General features: G+C 36.5%; 1 protein-coding gene across 31 annotated transcripts in view; it reads right to left on the bottom strand.

The window, feature by feature from the left end:
- Nucleotides 1-18807, bottom strand: part of DTNA (dystrobrevin alpha) — a 366392-nt gene that overhangs the window by 38187 nt on the left and 309398 nt on the right. For 16 of the 31 annotated variants that reach the window (XM_036246103.1, XM_036246100.1, XM_036246106.1 and 13 more), the window contains 2 exons: nt 2622-2709; nt 599-696 (listed from right to left, as the gene is read on the bottom strand). In XM_036246103.1, coding sequence (XP_036101996.1) covers nt 599-696; nt 2622-2709 — 186 coding nt within the window. Of the gene's footprint in view, nt 1-598; nt 697-2621; nt 2710-13212; nt 13306-13879; nt 13958-18807 lie in introns of all 31 variants that reach the window. The other 15 variants (XM_036246084.1, XM_036246094.1, XM_036246088.1 and 12 more) reach the window with 4 other exon arrangements.

Here is an 18807-nt window from a genome sequence, read left to right as displayed (position 1 = left end):
CATTTTAGTCAAAGTGTGTTTTGGACAGGAAATCACATGATATGATTTATGTTTTGTAAAATGACAGGTTGGATTGAGTGATAATGGTGGAGATGAAGTGGGCAGTTTGGGGATATGCTGTGGGGGTAGACTGTGAATCAATCTATGTTGAATTAAAGAACCTGCTGATGGACTGGACATGGAGATGTTTGGCTTGAACATCTGGGTGATGGTGATAACAGTTCAAATGTCTCTTTTAGCCCAGAGTCCTTGCGGGGGGCCCTCCTTGGACAGCCTTCTACTTGTCTCTGGGTGGCAGAGATAATTTTCCTTTATTACCCAGGAAGGTACTCCTGCATTAGACAGCTCCTTAATAAAAATAAGTGTCAGAAAGAGGGAAATGAGGCTGTCTAGAGAGAAACAATAATTGCATTGCTATCTCAGGATCTACATATATATTTTCTCATGAGTTTTCTGAAGATCTAAAATCTAGAGACTAGCTTCTCAGAAGGCAGCATCACTGGCTCTGGATGTGCCCTTAAACATTCAGACAGGGTGAAAAACCTGGGTATTTTAAAGCACACCTTGATCAAAAACCAATATGTCTAAGCAGCTGTACCTGTTCTTGTTTTCTAGTTCTGCGATGAGCTGCCTTTGTTGCTTATTTGCATCAATGGTGAAGGAGATGTCAGGAGCACTTCTCTGCTGTGTTGGCTGCTGTAAAACATGAGGTTTACACTGTTTAACATTGAGAATGGAAACCCACGTGTGTTTGAGAAGACAGAAATATGAGATATGCAGACAAGAAAAAATAAACTATTTCTATCAAAACTAAAAAATCAAATATATAAAATTAAATTGCCATTCCTCTCCTAAAGACCAATTTTTCTGTGGATCTGGAGCACATCTATGCAAATGAAAGGCAGAACAGAATTCTTTGGCAGGCAAATACACAGAATATAAAAAAATGTTTTTGAGCATTCTAATTTGAAGTCTTTGGGGAGCTATTTCATTTTTGCCATGCTGTTTCCATTGAAACCATCCTTTCAATATAGGTGGGTATAAAAAATACTTCACTGTTGAAATAACTCTTTTTCTTTCTCTAGAATTACTGTTCAATCACTGTAATGTGCAATTAGAAATTTCAGTTTTAAAATCATAGCTGATATAACTTTTTCTTCTTCTTTAGGTCAACATATTTTTAGCATTTCTTTTTTTTTTGTTTTTTGTTCAGATAGAGTGGGAGGGAGAGAGAGGAAGAGAGAGAGAGAGAGAGAGAGAGAAACATCGATGTGAAGGGACACATCGAGTGGCTGCCACCCTCACGACCAACCAGGGCCGGGGACAAACTGCAACCGAGGCACATGCCCTTAGCGGGAACCGAACCCGGGTCTCTCTGCACCGCAGGCCGACGCTCCAACCACTGAGCCAAACTGGCCAGGGCCTTTTAGCATTTCTTTATATATAATTTAACTTTGATGGATATCTATCTATCTATCTATCTATCTATCTATCTATCTATCTATCTATCTATCTCCTTTATATTCATATCACATAAGCTTATCATTATTGGTCATGCAACCAGCTTTAACAACTGGTGCATATGCATTCATAACTTTCTCCATTCCTATAAAATTATACATACACACACACACACACACACACACACACACCACACACACACACAAATTAACTCCTAATAAATTATATATTATGAAGTTAATTATTGATTAAATACACATATACATATATATGATTATATGTCTATATGCACATGTATGCATATATGTAATAATATACCATATGTGTGTGTGTAACATATATACATATAGTGTGTATGTGTACTTATTCAAGAGTTAATTTGTCATTGTTCTATAAAGACAGGGTCAGATTATGTATACTTCTCTATGTCTTGCTTTCTTTGCTCTACATTACATTGTAGAAATTTCTCTATGTCAATAGTTACTGCTTTCACAACAAAAAAAAAATTATAACTAATCTTTCTACCAAAGAATGACAAGTTTTTAAAAATGGCACCGATTGCCTAAGCCCACAGACATGAAGAAACTCAGACTGCTTTTTAATGTCTGGAAGGTTGATTGTAGGAAAGGTTAAGTGTGATAGAGGTCTGGCTTTCAAAGCTTTTCTATAATTTTAAATTAGCATTTCTTTTAAAAGAGAAATGATCTATGTTGCCAATGAAGAGGTTTTGGATCTATGGTTTATATCCTAAGTGACTTTCTATAACTAAATCTGGCATATGGCAGCTTTGACCTGGGACCCAGGTTTTTCTTGTGATTTCATTACATAATTTTCTTTTTCTCATACATATTTTACATATTGAAACTTATCTGGGCCAGTTGTGGCTTTGAGTCATTGCTTTGCTCTTTATATTAACTGATCAGAAATTATCCAGAGAAGTCAGTGTTAGGCTGTTTCAGCAATGTAGTAACAGAATTTCTCAAGCTAAGATCTAGGCCATACCAGAATGATAGATGAAAAGGGCAAACATGGAAGCAGCGGAAGACCAGACCACTTTTAGGTCTTGCTGACCACACAGTAGCAACTCCTGAGCTCTTCTGTTGTAGTACTGACTATAAGATCAACAAGAAACAGGACATCCTCTCATTCAAACTACTTACAGACGAAGTGGACTCTGCCGCCAGTCTTGCCGCGTACCTGGCAATCAGCCTGTGTTCTTCATCAAGCCGGTTTGAACTCTCAAGCATACTATTGAGAACAGAGCAAGAACAGGCAATGAGAAAAATTGATGTATTCACATTACTGCTAGGGGTTTTGCTATTTCAATTTTTCAGTGTAGAAATTTGTAAGCTATATAAAACCCTGCTAGGTTAATAATGTCAGACTTGGGTTCATAACTAAATCCATAACCTGAATCTAATATGTGGCCAGGAAGGTCATTAATAAATCCTGTCTTCATTCAATTCAATTGTCTTACTAAGAAAGCTCCAAAGAGAATTGACTGTTTTGATTAATATTTCTGATAAAAGAACATTTTTTCTTTAATTTTATTGCTTTTCCTTATTACACATGTAATATATGTTCAAAATAGACATGCTAGAAAATATGGAAGCTAGATTAAGAAAACAACAACAACAACAACTGTGGTCAGTCTGTAGTGACCCCCATCTCCTGGTATTCATACTTGTGTGTAATCCTCTCCCTTTAGTATGGGCTGGATTTACTGACTTGCTTCCATTGAATACAATACGGCAGAAGTAATGGACTGTCACTTCCAAGGTTAGTTTGTAAAAAGATCATGGCTTCCATCTTGGGTATGTTTTCTCTCTCAAGCCCTTCTGGATTGCTTGCTCTGCGGAAAGCTAACTGCCATGTCATAAGGTGGCCTGCGGAAAGGCCCATGTGATGAGGAACTGGAGCCAGCCAGCACCTTGTGGGCAGAACCTTCAGATGAGATCACAGCCCCAGCCAACAGCTTGATGGCAACCTCATGAAAATCCTCTTCAGACACAGGCACCTAGCTATGGGAGAGTAGGGGGTTGGGGGGACCTGAGAATCTGCCTTTCTAACAAGCTTCTGAGATACACTGACACTGCAGGCCCAAGGACACTCTGAATAGCAAGGATCTACAAGATCTTGAAAATAAAATGAAAAGTCTAAACCCATGAAATAAACAGCAAATGTAAATAATATAAAATAGATCATTTTTTTCATGAGTATTTTATTGATATCCATATAGCACATGTGATTTTTACAAACATCCTCTTATGAGAGAAAATTTTAGGATCTCAGGCTGACATATGTATAGTCTCGATCCTGGTGGATGGGATTTCAATTAGCATATAAAAGACTTGTGGTAAGAAAATACTTTTAATAGTGAAAGGAATTAGTTCTGGAAAATTGATGCTTTAGAGCAGACGTTTGCCTTTCTAATACAATATAGGGTGTCCCAAAAAATGATACACCATTTTGAATAATTATAAAGCCAGTGTTTATTAAAGCACACTTCATTTTCAAAATGTAATACACCCTACAGACACCCTGTATATATTTTTGGGGGGACGCCTTGTACGTGCACTCTGCATGGCTAAAAACAGTAACTAAATTTCTTGTTTCAGCTTTAATGAGTAAGGACATAAAACTACCCACAAAGAAACGATTTAATATGATTTTAACACATTTTTCATTTCTGGCTGGTGTATTAGTGACTATAAGCCTAATTAAACCCTGTGTAGACAACAGGGCACGTTGCTCCAAGCCCAGGTCAATGATTTGTTTGACTGCCCAAAAGTGACTTTGTCAAAAACATTTGTGAGTGTTTTGATAAATAAATAATTAAAAAAACCTTGGGGAAAAAAAAACACACACAACAAACCTCATGATAAAGTGTCTTTTATCATGAATGACCAGTAAGTATAAATAATATGAAGGTTACATAAAAAAATTTTTCTGGAAATGTAAGACGTGAAGTTATGGGATTCTGTCTAGTAAGCAATAATTCATACTTCCATGCCTTTCCTCCCCCCAGCACTGACTGAATGAGGGGTGGCCTGATATATTACCCCCTTGTGCACACAAACGATTTACGAGTCCATATGTGCCATTTCAGTATGTTCAAATTATACAAGGGTGAATGAGGCATTTCTCTGATAAATTCCATTATTCCAAGACTTCAATTACAAATAGTTGAAAATGAATAGCCAATAATCCCTAACTCATTAAAGAAATACTGATTCCAACATTTTCTCTATCCTTGGATATTCATTTCAAGACTTGATAATCAGTAATGCTACAAGACTATGATGAATTAAAAAGTGGCTGCTGTGTAGACTGAATCTTGTGTAGGAAGATCTATTATTTTGAAAGTTCTCCAGTTTCTACCTTAAATACATGGCCAGGGGCTGTTGCTAGTGATTTGAAAATGGCATTCTTAGGAGACTCAAGTGACCCCAGCTAAACTATGGTTTACTACATTGTAATTTAGCAAAGGCTTCTGGGAACTCAGTGCTTAGTCACATTTTTTGTTTGTTTGTTTCTCTGCAGGCCTGTTCTGATTTCAGGATGGGAAAGTCAACCAAATAATGCTATCCGAAGGCCACCAGAAATACTTGTATGTTTTCCCTTAATATATTTTTTTTCCACTTGTCAAAATGGTGATGGGAATTTTATCACTAGAGATTAATTTTTAAGGTGATTAGGCCTCAGGTACTACTCTTCTATTAAAATGCAAATAGCTAATAGGAGGATTAACTGCCTGAGAAGGTATTAGTTAACACTAACTGGAAGATTACTTCATGAGGTTATATCCTATATTTTGCAGTTGGTTGAGAGCAAAACACTATGGGATAGAGACCTGCTCAGGCCTTTAAGAGTCAGTGAGCAGAAGAGTCAGGGTGGAAAAGAATAAAGTGATACTGGGGTCCAAGAACTGAAGACTGAGGAGGGAAATGAACAAACTCTCAAAGCTTCAACTGATGGCTCTTTAAAGGAAAAGACAAGAAATCGTGAAATGGTAATCTTCATGGATAATAATAATAACATCAGTGTAATAATGGCTTCTCTATAGGGATGCCCTCAAACTCCTTTATTGAGACCTTGACTTTAATAATTCACTATGTTATAATCATCTACAAGGCTATGCATTCTATCTTCTACAAACTCTCAAATTCCCCCACTTCCTTCTATTCCAACTGTCACTGATGTGCTCCAGGCCACTATCCTCTTATCCTGAATTAGAGTAAAGTCCTCTCAAACAGGTTACTCTGACTTTAGACTTTTTCTTTCCTCCAATTCATTTTCTATCCTGTAGTTGGTGATCTTTTAAAAATGAAGTTGGCTGTAACATTCCTATGCATAAAATCCTTCAATGGGTTCTCATTTTGGAAACTCCTAAAATAAGACGTATAAGGTCCTGCATAACTTAGATTTATATCTTTTACTCTGGTTACCCTGGTAGCTTTACCACATTTAAGCTCCTCAGATGGACCATATTCTCTTTGCTCTGAATAATCTCTCTGCCTCTTTCATACGTGTCCACCTGGCTAATTCCTCTTCATACTGCTATTGGCTATAGCTGCCATTTCCTACCCTCACCTCCAACCTCCAAATTCAAGTTCACAGCTTCTCATAAGCAGTCTGCACTGCACTACCCTTATTATAGCTGTTATCATTTTGCATTTTAATTGCCTTTTCACTTCTTTATCCTTCACTAAACTATAACGTTTTTGAAGGCAGAATGGTTCAATCTTTTCACCACTAGATTTTAAGTGTTTAGCCTAGTGCTTGGAACACAGCAAGAACTACCTAAGAATTAGGCAAAAGGATGAATAAAAGTTGGTTCTCTCAGGCTGGTAATGTTGTGATCTTTGGCCCACCTCTTCTATGTCTTTCTGGGCTCTTTGTGCATTCTCAACACTTTAAAAAAACCAGAGTAATACAAATGAAATGTTGTACTTTAAAACTAGCCATGCCATCTAAAATTGAACTGTGAAATATTCACTTTGGGCAGAGTTAAAAAATCAAGATACATTGTATGGCTGCATACATGATTCCTTATCTGCTTTCTATAGGTGTTAAAGTTCATAGACATGTCATTTTGCTCATTCATATTTATCAACATCAGATCTTCCCCACCCGTAATCATGGCAAATTCTCTTTTGGTTCACATTTTGCTGTTGCTTTAATGATTAGGAAAGCAGATGATGTTTGAAAGAGGTAAGATCCCACTCAAAAGAAATGTGAACTTTTAGAAGCAGTTGACAACTAGTAGGGATGTTATATAAGTGGGGGTGGAAGGTTGGGCTGGATCATTTCTGGATTCAAACCATAGCCCTCTCACTTATTAGCTGTGTGACTCAGGGCCTTAACCTCTTGTTGCCTCAGTTTTCTAATCTATAAAATAGGGATACAATGGTAACTTAACCTTATGGCTTCCCAGGAGGAATACCATGTAAAGTGTTTAGAGCGGTGCCAGGGCACATGGCAGGACTCTATGTGAGAATTCTTTTTACTCTTTCCTCTAAAAATTAGCAGGTAACACTGTCTTCGTATGACATTTTTGCACCATAACTTCCTTATTTCTAAATTAGCTTTCTGCTCATGCAAATGTGATTGGTTACTATTCAGTGTTCTAGGTTATACCAAAAAGGAGAAAGACAGTTTAGTTGAATCAATGTTTACAGAAGCAATAGGTGGTCTTCATATCTCTGATTTCCTAAACAAAGGGAGGAGTTAGCTAAATAGTGATGGCCTTCTCTTCTTTCTCCTTGCTTCTGTAAGCAAAGCTGCACACTGCCACACATTTTTTTTTTTATCAAAATGTCCTTTTTATACAATTTATCAAAAAATATATGAGACCATGTTCCATTATTTTAGCACATTTGGAGAAAGTGTACTCTGAAGTTCATCCATTCAACAAGACTGAATATACATTAGCTATCAGTTTTTTTTTCTACTATATTGTAATGGACAGGTTTTGCAAAATGAGATTTTTAAATCTAACTTTATAGATGCCTTCAGCGATATTCAAAACCAAGGAAGGTACTAACCTTGAGTTTTTCCATGTGCCCACCACTACACTAGCTAACTTAAATCTATAACCTCATCAGATTGGCAGTGTCCCTCTCATTTTCCATGGACTCTTAAAATGTATTAGAATCTATAACAGGAAAGGAAACAGATCTTAAAATCAATTTATCATATAATTATGCTGAGAAAACCTCTGTGGATACAATGCAGCCAATGTAGATATGTGATACTCTTTGGATTTATATTTCTATCATTCTAAGGAAATATCTTTCTCAGAAGTCTAGTTCTATAACTGAAGATCCTAAATATTTCACTGAAGATGGGAGTAGTGTTAATAAGAAAATTAAAACTCATATAAAAGAGATACTCGTAGATAGTGTAGATAATTTCGTTTTTCTTTCAACAGGTTTCAATAAACTTACATTTTTCAAAATCAACATTTACAGAAAAGTGTCAATCAAATCATAGCCTACACATTAAACATATGAAAGGCATACAATTCAGTGAATTCAGTGTTGGACTAAATTGTTTCTCCCCCAAATTGATGTGTTGAAACCCTAATTCCAGTACCTTAGAATGGGACTGTATTTGGTGATACGGCTTTTAAGAGGTGATTAAGGTGAAATGAGATCATAAGGGTGAGGCCTTAATTCAGTATGACTGGTGTCCTTATCAGAAGAGGAGAAGTAGGGATGCACAGGCACACAGGAAAGACCATGTAAAGGCACAGGAGAAAGCAGCCACCTGCAGGCTGAGAGAGAGCTCAGTAGAAATCAGTCCTGCCAACACCTTGGTCTTGGACTTCTAGCCTCCAGAACTGTGAGAAAATAATTCTGTTGTTCAAGCCACCCAATTGGCGGTATTTTGTGATAGCAGTCCTACCAAACTAATATAAAATGAAAAAGACCAGAAAGCATGAAAACCAGTTTTTAATTTTTGCCCAATATCACTTTTACTTTTTAAAATATTTGCCCCCATCACTCGCTGTTCTCCCATCAGTGAATTGCGGGTGCTTGTCTTTATCCATGTTCACCACCTCTCTCTACATCAAGCTTAGTACTTCACTTTTTCAGCTACTCTGTACTCTTACACTAAATGTTTGATTTGAGGGCTAACTCATAATTGGTGATATTTTAAATAGTAAAAATATTTCTTTTACTAGTAAAACAGAATTTCGGAGGATTCCTAACAATTTTGCTTAATGTGAATGGGAATTTTATACCTACAGCACTATCAATATTCCACAACATCAACAGATGTTTATGGGATACCTAGTGTGTGCCAGGCACTGTGCAAAATGTCAGAGATATGGTGGGGAGCAAGTCAGAGGAGGTCCCTGCACCATAGAAGGGAACATAGATAGTAAGTCAACCAACCACCCATCCAACCATTCAAACAATGGTTGCAGCTATGATAAGAATGAAATAAATAATATGCCATAATAAAGACCAATATAGGAGACCCACCTGAGGGGGTGCCTTTAATCTAATTAGAAGCCAGAGTAGGCGCCAGTGCATGTTTGTGGAAGGAGAGGTCCAGGATAAAATGGGGAAGAATGTTCTAGACATAGGCAAGAACTAGTGTAATGATCTTGAGGCAGTGTTAGAAATTGCTTTTAGGAATTGCTTAAAAGCTAATACGACTAAGTACTGTGACTGAGTGGAACAACCCCATGACAGCTGAGGCTGAGAGGTGGGTAGACAAGGGCTAGGTCACACACAAGCCATGCTAAGGGGCCTGGGCTGTAAACTAAGAGCAAGAGGAATCTATTACAGGGTTTCAAGGCAAGCCAATAAAAATTTACAGCTTACATATGAATCCTAGAAATAGACATAAAGTGTACAATTTCTTGTACTTGAGGAAAAACATAAGCAGAACACATTTTAATCTGGCTATGTGAGATCAGGGGTCTAGCTAAGTGACAGCAATTGATCACGGCATCACGGTGCAGATTGTAGCCTTTAATTGTACCCCTCCTCCCATACACAGGGGATCTTTTCAGAGAGAAATGTGCCAGAAGCTTTTGAATGGTAAGCATTAAGGATGCAATTACGGTAGGAGGAGGAAGTTCTGGACTGGTTTCCAATTGTTTGGTCTGTCTGCCACAGTCAATTCTTATAAGCCACTAGCAAGCCCAGACACTTAATAAGCTTTAGAGAAGGACAGAAAAAGCCCTTGCTGGATTGCATTTTGAGACTCCTCCTCCCCCAGTGGAGAAGGTACTTGGAAACATTAAGGCTTTTATTTTTATTTATTTATTTAAATTCTCACCTGAGGATTATTTCTTCATTTATCTTCAGATAGAGTGGGAGGGAGAGAGAGAGAGAAAGGGAGAGAGAGAGAGAAACATCATCGATGTAAAAGGGACACATCGACTGGTGGCCTCCTGCACGACCCTGGCCAGGGCCGAGGATGAACCACAATTGAGGTACGAGCCCTTGGCTGGAATCGAACCCAAGACTCTTTGGTCCACAGGCCAACGCTCTACCTCTGAGCCAAACTGGTCAGGGAAAAACATTAAGGGTTTTAAAATGTCACTGAATTAGGAAGACAGCAGAATCCTCTCTTGAGCTATAGTTTATTTATTTGGTTTCTCTGACATCAGAACCAACCATGACACATAAGTGCTTCTTTAATTTGGCACCAGACTATTTATAAATGAGTCAGTTTCTCATTGTGGTAAGTAGTTAATATAGGGAAATAGGACCCCACACAGTTAATCAGGAGCACATTTGAATAATTACAAAAACAAATGTTTTAACCAAGAACAGCTATTAGGTTCCTATTTGTAGACCATCTCATGAAAGATGCACAGGCAGGGAGGCTGAGGAATGATGTGGAAAATAGATGAGACCCAGTATCAGAAGACATGTATGTGTACAAGCCCTTGTGACCTTGAGTAAATCACTCAATATCTCAGAACTTACATTTTCTTATCAGTGAAGTGGAAATAATATCTACACTTAGAGTGCTTTGACAAGCAAGCAAAATAATGTTGGTAAGGACTCTGTAACTTTTGAAGCACTTCATAAATGCAAAACATATTCATATTCAGGCTGCCGTGATGAGATACAAGAGACTGAAGACAAAACCCTCGCCCATTTGAAGCTTACAATTAAAATGAGAAGTCACAATGCATAGAACTAAAGACATAAACTGTAACTTAATTAACGACTACCATTCCTATTATTGAAATGTGCTCAAAATATTTGTTAAAATATAATAAAGTAATACAGTGGCATATACCATTTTAGGAAATAGATATGTGCTGGATGCAGTGTGGAGGAATGTCCAGAGAAACTTCCTGGAGGGTGTACATTTATGTAGGTTTTATAGGAGGCAATGTAGCTTAGTGGTTATGAGCTTAGAATCAAGTGGTCAATGATCAAAATTCCTGCACCACTGTTTAGTAGTCATGTGACTGTGGGAGAGTCATGAAACTCTCACAGCTGATACCTTTATTTATCTATAAAAGGGGGATGATAGTATTTACTCTATAGATTGCTTTAAGGCCAAGGTAAATAATGCAAATAATTATGTAATTAATTTATGTAATTATAAATTATGTAAACAATTTCTGTAGTATTATGTAATTTGTGTATTATTATGTAATTTATATAATATTACACAAATAAAGCTTTTAACACAGTACTTAGTATGAGGGAAGTGTTTTGAAAAACGGTAGCTCTTCTGATTATTACCATTATATGTCTCACCATAATTGAAGGACGGTAAAGATTATAGCTATAATGATGACAAAGGAGGTGAGCGATCACTACATTACTTTATAATTGTGCCCAGTGTGAGGATGTGTTAGGATCTAATTAAACAGAAAAGAAAGAGAAGCAAAAATGAAAAATTTGTAAGGTAAATTGAAATTATTTAAGGACAGAAAGAAAGCCATGAGAAATATAGGGTGGGGTGGGGTGGGGAGGGCAGCAGCTATTAAAACGGAGTCTGCTTCATTGATCAGTCTTAAATTCTGCTTTGTTTTCCAAATACAAATCACACCTAGCTTTCACCAAGTGGATGTAGGGTGTCTCTGCTGAGACAGTTTTACGGTCTTAAGTGACCATCAAGTCAATGTGATTAATCACTTGAGTAGGGAAGATGGCTGGCAGTAACACACTCTGAGCTTTCCTCTTTGGAGATTTCCTTGTTACAACTTTAATTAAGAAAAGGTCAAAGAAAAGTGCTAGAAATAACCAGAGTATGCTTAGAATTATGGGGGAGAGGACACGGTCTGAGATCACATCATTGCCTTCAGACATGATTAAATCTGTATCGACTGCATTCTTCTTTAAACATTACTCATACAATTTTTTTTTGTAATTCAGTATTTTTAGTTTTATTGTTTCAGCCACCATATAGCATTGCGGAACCAAACTCATTGGGAATAAGATTAAAGCAATCACTCTTTCCTCTTGTAGTTTTGAGAGGCAGAGACATGAGAAAGAAGAGGTACTGTTTGATCTACGAGCTTGGAAAAATTTGAACAAAGAGATGGGCTTAGCAGGAGAGTCCATTTTTATTTCCTAAAAGAGTAAAATTAAACTAATATGCTGGCTATATTTAAAAAAATACGAATTAAGATAAATATGTAACCATTAAATAAATAAATGTTCATTAATGAGTCACCTAAAAACATTTCATGAACTAATCATGTAAACAATAATTCTAAGGTATCTGAAGCGGGAATAGGAAAGAACTTTGTAAATAGTCAAGGGAGGAACGTTTTAGAAACAAAGAAGTAGCTAATAATGCTGAGTGGTCAGGGAGATGAGCACCAAGTATTTGAGGTACGCTGCCTATGACATAGTAGAGATGGGGAGGGGCAGCTATTTTAAAGGCAGTTTAATCCATTGGCTCACTTAATAGTTATAACTGCAAAAAATCCATAGGCCCTTAGTTCAGAGAAAATTAGAGTAATAAAGCAAAATAGAAATATAGTTAAGGTATTGGTTTGCTAAACATGTTCACAAAATAGTGCTCTACAATAGTCTGAATTATATGTTTATATAGTCTGCCCATTTACTTTCAAAGTGCAAACATACAGTTATTCTTAAAACAAAGTAACTAATCAATGGGAGGAATCTCCTATGTTGCAATTAAAATAGAAAGAGAACTTTATGAATGCCTTTATCCCAATACATGGAGCTCTCTGAATCCACATATTTTACACATCTGAAAGTAAGCTTTGTGTATTCTGAGACTTGAAAGCAGGCTTTATCAGAATGGCTATCCAGAAACATTTGTAAGTAAGAGAAAAGTTGAAAGACAATCATTGTTAATGGAATGATTTCAAGGGTATGATCCCATCCCATAACTTTTCCTCTTTTTCACTTCTATCTTAAGTGAGTAGAACATTGTTCTCCAAATCAGCAGACATACATGTCCTTGGAATAAGACAAATTCTTGCACCACCATTGTGCAATAATTTATGGGACCCACAATCCTGTATCTACCTGAATGCTAATACTTCGCATGGCACCCATTTATGCAAGTTAACCCTTTAGCTAAGATATAAACAAGGATATGAGTTCTAAAGTACATTAATTGGAAATATCTAATAATATTACAAAATACATTTTAATTGAATCAGTTAAAAAGTGCCTTACTAACACCTCTGGCATCCAGTGACTCTGCCCCTTGCTGAGACTGCTTGTCAAGAGATGAGACTGTGCCCCTCTCTAAAGACAGTCAAGCAGCCAAACCTGCACTAACCATGATGGGTTGTTCCGGAGCATGTTGACATATAACCCGATGAGAACATGTTCATCAGCTAGCCTGTCTGCCACATTCAGGCTGTACTGTATCCTGAAACAGGGCAGGCGGAAAGAAAGGGTATTGTTAGGAGAGGCGGACAGAAATATGCAGAGCAGGTAGGAGTGCATTTGTGGTTTTTTTAAAAAAGGCATTTGAAAAACCAAACAAGAAAAAAATAAGTGCTGTTCTATGAAAAACACAAGCAAATTCCAAGCAATGAAATTCACAATTGCATTTCACTAACTTTAAAAATACAGACTTCCATTTTGGTAAAGCAACTTATAAGAAAACAGATTTGCATTCTTCAAACAACTGAGGCCAAGAAATTCAACTGTACAATAAACACATTGCAAGCAAAGATTAAGTAGCCTTTGGAAAATCAAACCTGAAGCTTTAGTCACTTAAAATAAAAAGAAAAAAGGAAAACAGAAAAGGAAACCAGGGAAAGTGTATAACACTGATGTTTCTACTCAAAATACCTACTTGGTGCTGTTAATGGAGTTATAATGGAGCTGCTTTTACTAAATCAAAGATGGTCTTTCAAACACAAAGCATGTTGACAAAAGAAATCTCCATTTTTAGTTCAGTTAATTCAGGGTTCCAGTACACTCTGGCTTTAACTTACCCTTTGCCCTTCAGAAAAGCTGGAGCAGCCCTAGCCAGCAGTTTGTTCTGCTCTACTTCACTGTCCTTGGGAGGAGAGCTAGTTAATAAGATGGGAAAGCCAAGAAGAGCGTAAACACAGCAATGCATTCAAGAATAGAACTGGCAACAGAAACGCCCAAGTCTAGATCCAAGCTCCATTTGGACAGCTCTTATTGTTGTGAAATGTTCAAGATGCTTTCAGATTTCCACAGAGTTGAACTAGGAGTAGAAACTTGGCCTGAGAACCACAATTGCTATTACACAAGCCACCATGATTTCAGATGTGACCTCTGCTACTTGCTTAACAAATAGATTGAATTATGTCCAGGCAGAATGAAAATTAATTCAGCATTCATTACGGACGATCCAATGGCTCACTAAATCCTGCCAGCCTTTATATCTCAGTCAAGAAGTTTATTTCTCCAGCCTTCCCTATATTCTCCAACTTTCTGTGTTGACTAGACACTTGAAAATTTCCTAGAGACTGCTGTCTTATTAGAAGTGCTCTACCACTTTAAGCACAAGTCACCTAACCTTAGCTCTGAGGCTGCAAAGAAAACTTGCAGAGACACTGAGAAATAAACATTTGAGTCTTATAAATATATATTCATATTACTTGTACCTATAACTGGAGCATAAATCACATCAACAGAGCAAATTCATATCACTTTTAGATTTATTATGAAGAACACTCATTTTATTTAGTAATTTAAATGACAGCTTAAAAATTTTAAATGTTTTATTGAAGGACAACTAGAAATGTAAATAATAATTAATAAAGTGTGGCCAAGCCGAAGTCACCCAAGATCTACTGTAATGAATACGTACTTCATTACATGCTTCATTGGGAAACACAGTATTGATTTTTGGTATTATAAATGTACTTGTATTGTACTTAAAGAGAGGTTTCTCCTTTGCAGGTTAAGAGTTTGTCCCACAACATTGGTGTACCTAAAACCACCCCATCCCCTCTTCATGGAGAATACAAAATTAGCTGTCTGACCTTGGTGGACTACCAAACTTTTAATTACTGGGATTGAAATTATGAAGTTTCACAAATTTTCCCCTTTTCAAGTTCTAGGTTATATATATATATGCATGGCTTATAAAATAGTTAAAACTTTAATGACAAATTTTAAATTTTTTACTACAATGTATTACTCTTTCAGACCATGCAATACACAAAAACTTATAAAGGAATATCATATTAGAATTATGCACATTATAATCAGAATTATTGTTTTATAATAGTATATATTATAAGATTCTTTAACTAGTGAAGTTTCTGGTAAATTTAAAATAAAATTTGATTTGTAAAGAAACTGGCAGAGAGAGGCATTCATGTTTTTTGAATGTATGATTTCACTCAGCTTTTCAAGAATCCCCTATTACACGAAGTATCACTATACTTAAAAAGTACAATTGCACACAAACCTGACTTTAAAGAAAATTTTTTCAGACTATCTCCACCTTCTAAGACTATGAAACCTGCCCATCAGGGCCAAATAGCCACTTTGAGCCATCATATTTGGTGTTTTCCTATCATCCCTCCAAAATAGCACTCCAAACCTTGTCTCCTGAAGCATTATCCCACTATGTTCGTTATCCAACATCTACAGTCTCTCTGCTGCCCAACTACCTCGTCCAACTTTTTTTTTTTTTTTTGCAGTTCAAGGTTGATGTCCCTACTATATAATTGACTTCAGATTCTTGTAAAACCACGCAAAACGCTGTGTGATAAATCAATGATTCTTCCCTCCAAATTAAACTATTTCCATCTTGTTATGCTTGTTCTGAACCCTTGACTCCCAGAAATTGTGGTGATATTTCCTAAATCAAAAGCTTAATTATAATTACACGGATACAACTTCTCATATTAAATGCACAAGAAGAAAGAAAGGACCAGTAGAGAAAAGAAATACAGGAGGATCTATTAGCGGATGTTTGCTACAAATGACTCTAGTGAATGTGCTCTCCCATCCTTGACCACTAACACAGTCTCTGGAGGAGTCTTGCTGACCTCAGTGGCCAGGGGCAGGAAGGGAGCAGTTGCCCAGATTTCCCTTTGGTGGTTTTATTCTTTCTTTCTTTTTAACTCTTTGGGCCCCTCTCTCCTTCCTCTACTCCATTTATCTGTTTCCCCTCTTCTCTTCTTTTTCTTCTTCTTTCCAAGTCCTTTCCTCTCTCCAAGGGAAGAGCAGGTGTTCTCCGTATACCTATCTCTTTTCCTTTCATTGTCCTCTTCTTTGCATTGGCCCTTGTCAGTGCTGGTTTAAGTCCTTTGGTGGTCCTTTCCCTTTCCATGTGAATTAGTTCTTGGATAGTATGGGGATGACATTATCTACATTTATGAGTTGGTGGGAAAAAAACATTTATTTTGTTTTGTTACAGCTTTTAATTTCTAGTGCCAGGAGCACTCCTGAGTTTTGGTACTCATTGTCCACACAGTTTCTGTACTTCCAAAAACTAGCCTTAAATTCTGTTCCTTATGACTTATTTCTGGAAAGCCATAACATGATCATGCATAGACGAATTCAAGTGCACAACAAAAACAAAAAAAATCCCAACTACTCTTTAAAGTGAAATGGATCAGGAATTTAGAGAGTTGACGGGGAAGCAGGTCTCACTTAAAACTTAGGTCTATAAAGACTTTTCACATGAAGAATCTTCACCAGAATTTCTTTTGCAGTTCCTAATCTAAGGGGCTTGAAGAAAGGGGGCAAAGTGAAAAATTTCTCTCCTGAGTTGCGAAAATAGTGACCATATGTAGTTTATTATCTTTTCAAAGCAATGTATGCTCATGATATTTTATAGAATAATTTAGATTTTTAAACTTTAATTCTGTAGCTTGGCAGTTTGCTTGGAGAAGTTAGGTGATATGTCCAGTTCATCGTGGGCTTTGGGATCAGGCACTCTGGAACCTATGCTCTTACCAAGAAATGAGTGCTTCTGGCATGTCAGTGCATCAGAATGCAGTGATGGCTTTCACATCGACCTAGCTCTAAAAACTTCTGAGTCTTCTGTATGTCCTTTCTTCAAATCAAAATGCATTCTTCCTTCTAAGCCCTGACAGTGGGAACCACTTGAGGTTCCCCTTGACCATGGGTGATAAATCTTTTCTAATCTGAGTCCCAAGGAGGGACTCACCAATTCCTTTTTAGACCATTGGAAAATAGTATATATAAAGATAAATGTTCTTTTCCCCAAATTTTTCACATACATGTGTGCGCATACACACACACACACACACACACACACAGATACAATGGTTCTGGAAGGACAGAGCAACTTAAAAATATTTCATATTTATTTATTTAAATTCACCATTTAGTTTAGAAGGGTGACAACTGATGCCAGTAGTTTTGTTTAAGTGCAAACATTTTTGGGGTGTTCTAGATAACAAAACTACACACAAAAGTTCCAGGTTTTGTTTAAACCTGAAATATAGTTTTAAAAACCAACTCTGCTTATGTTGAATTACTATTTTAGTCCCAGTCAAAGATTCTTTTTCTTTTATTGAGTATAAAAATAAAAGGATTTAAATAAAAGTCCTAGATGCAGTCTCACAGAGCAACACTATTATAGAAATAAATTGTTATGTGCAATAATCATTATCACAATGGTTAACAGAAAAATGCACTGAACCATGGCAAATTAAGAAATATTTTCATTTTTATTAATTTTAAATAACTGATAAACTTGTGTGGTGTTTGGACTTGTGAAGAATGGCTTGTAAAGTTGGCCCCCTCCATAATTAACTATCAGTGTGAAAAAATTTTTGCTTCTCACTGTAATTAACATAGTCTAGGTATATAGAAAAGAGATCACATGTCAGTTTTGTCGGGAGATACTTTCTTGAAAAATTGTGTTTCCCTTTCCTATTCCAGCTTTCAATATCTTTGATCTGAAACATAAACTATCTGCCACACGAAAACCAGCAAACAAGCATAAAAATAGTTTAGTGTCAATGGGGTAATTAATTGTCACCAACTCTAGCTGGCATGAAAGTCAAACCATCTTCAGCAGGTACCATGGAAGAAATACTAAAAATCTTTAGCTTATGTTGGATTCACTACATTTACTATGTTTGCCCCCAGATATCATCAAACCATATCAATTGTATTTTTACCAAGAGAGTCTCTAGAAAAGTTTGCTGAATACAGGACATGTACAGACAACAACTAAAGCAACTCTAATAAAAGAATAAAGTTGTTGAGATAAAAAAGAGAGGTGATGGCAGCTTTATGCACTAACATTTTAGTATAGAATATAGAGTTGAGTGTGAAGACTGGCTTAGTTCAAGTTTGAAAAAATATAGCATGTTAATGGAGCTTCATGGCTACACAGAATAAAGAAATATTGGCAGAAAGTGATTATTTCAAATTTCATAAAATTTCAGACAACATGCCCAAAAAGGGTGAAAAGAGTAAAGAAATCCTCAGGGTAATTGATTTATAAATCCATCTGTTATATGATGTTGGTTTATAAATTTATCTATTTTTCTTACTGAAAAGGATGGGCTTTAACCTTAGAAAAAATTAACCATGAAGAAAACTTTGATTTTCAGACCAAAGGCTGCATTTAGCACCACAATTTTATTTTTATTCATTTTTGATTACCAAAGCATTTTAAAATTTAGTTGGAACATTTTAAGTCAGATTAATAATATGAGTTGTTAGGTAAAGAGTGAAAAAAACTAAAAATGTTTTTGGTTGAAAACCAAACCAATCAACCAACTGACCAACTAGTCACCAAGTCTGCTCCACAGGGAAGAATCAGGATTTGGAAAGCACTTTGGGTAGGTGTTGTGCCTTCCACATATGCATTACTGAGCCGAACACAATATTAAGTAATTAACCAAATGTTATTGTGACAAACCAGAAGACAACATATTACATTGTGTTCAAG

The sequence above is a fragment of the Molossus molossus genome, unplaced genomic scaffold (genome assembly GCF_014108415.1).
Source record: "Molossus molossus isolate mMolMol1 unplaced genomic scaffold, mMolMol1.p scaffold_m16_p_6, whole genome shotgun sequence".
NCBI classification, from domain to species: domain Eukaryota; kingdom Metazoa; phylum Chordata; class Mammalia; order Chiroptera; family Molossidae; genus Molossus; species Molossus molossus.
The sequence above is the reverse complement of the archived record's forward strand: the minus strand, read 5'-3'. Positions and strand labels throughout refer to the sequence as shown.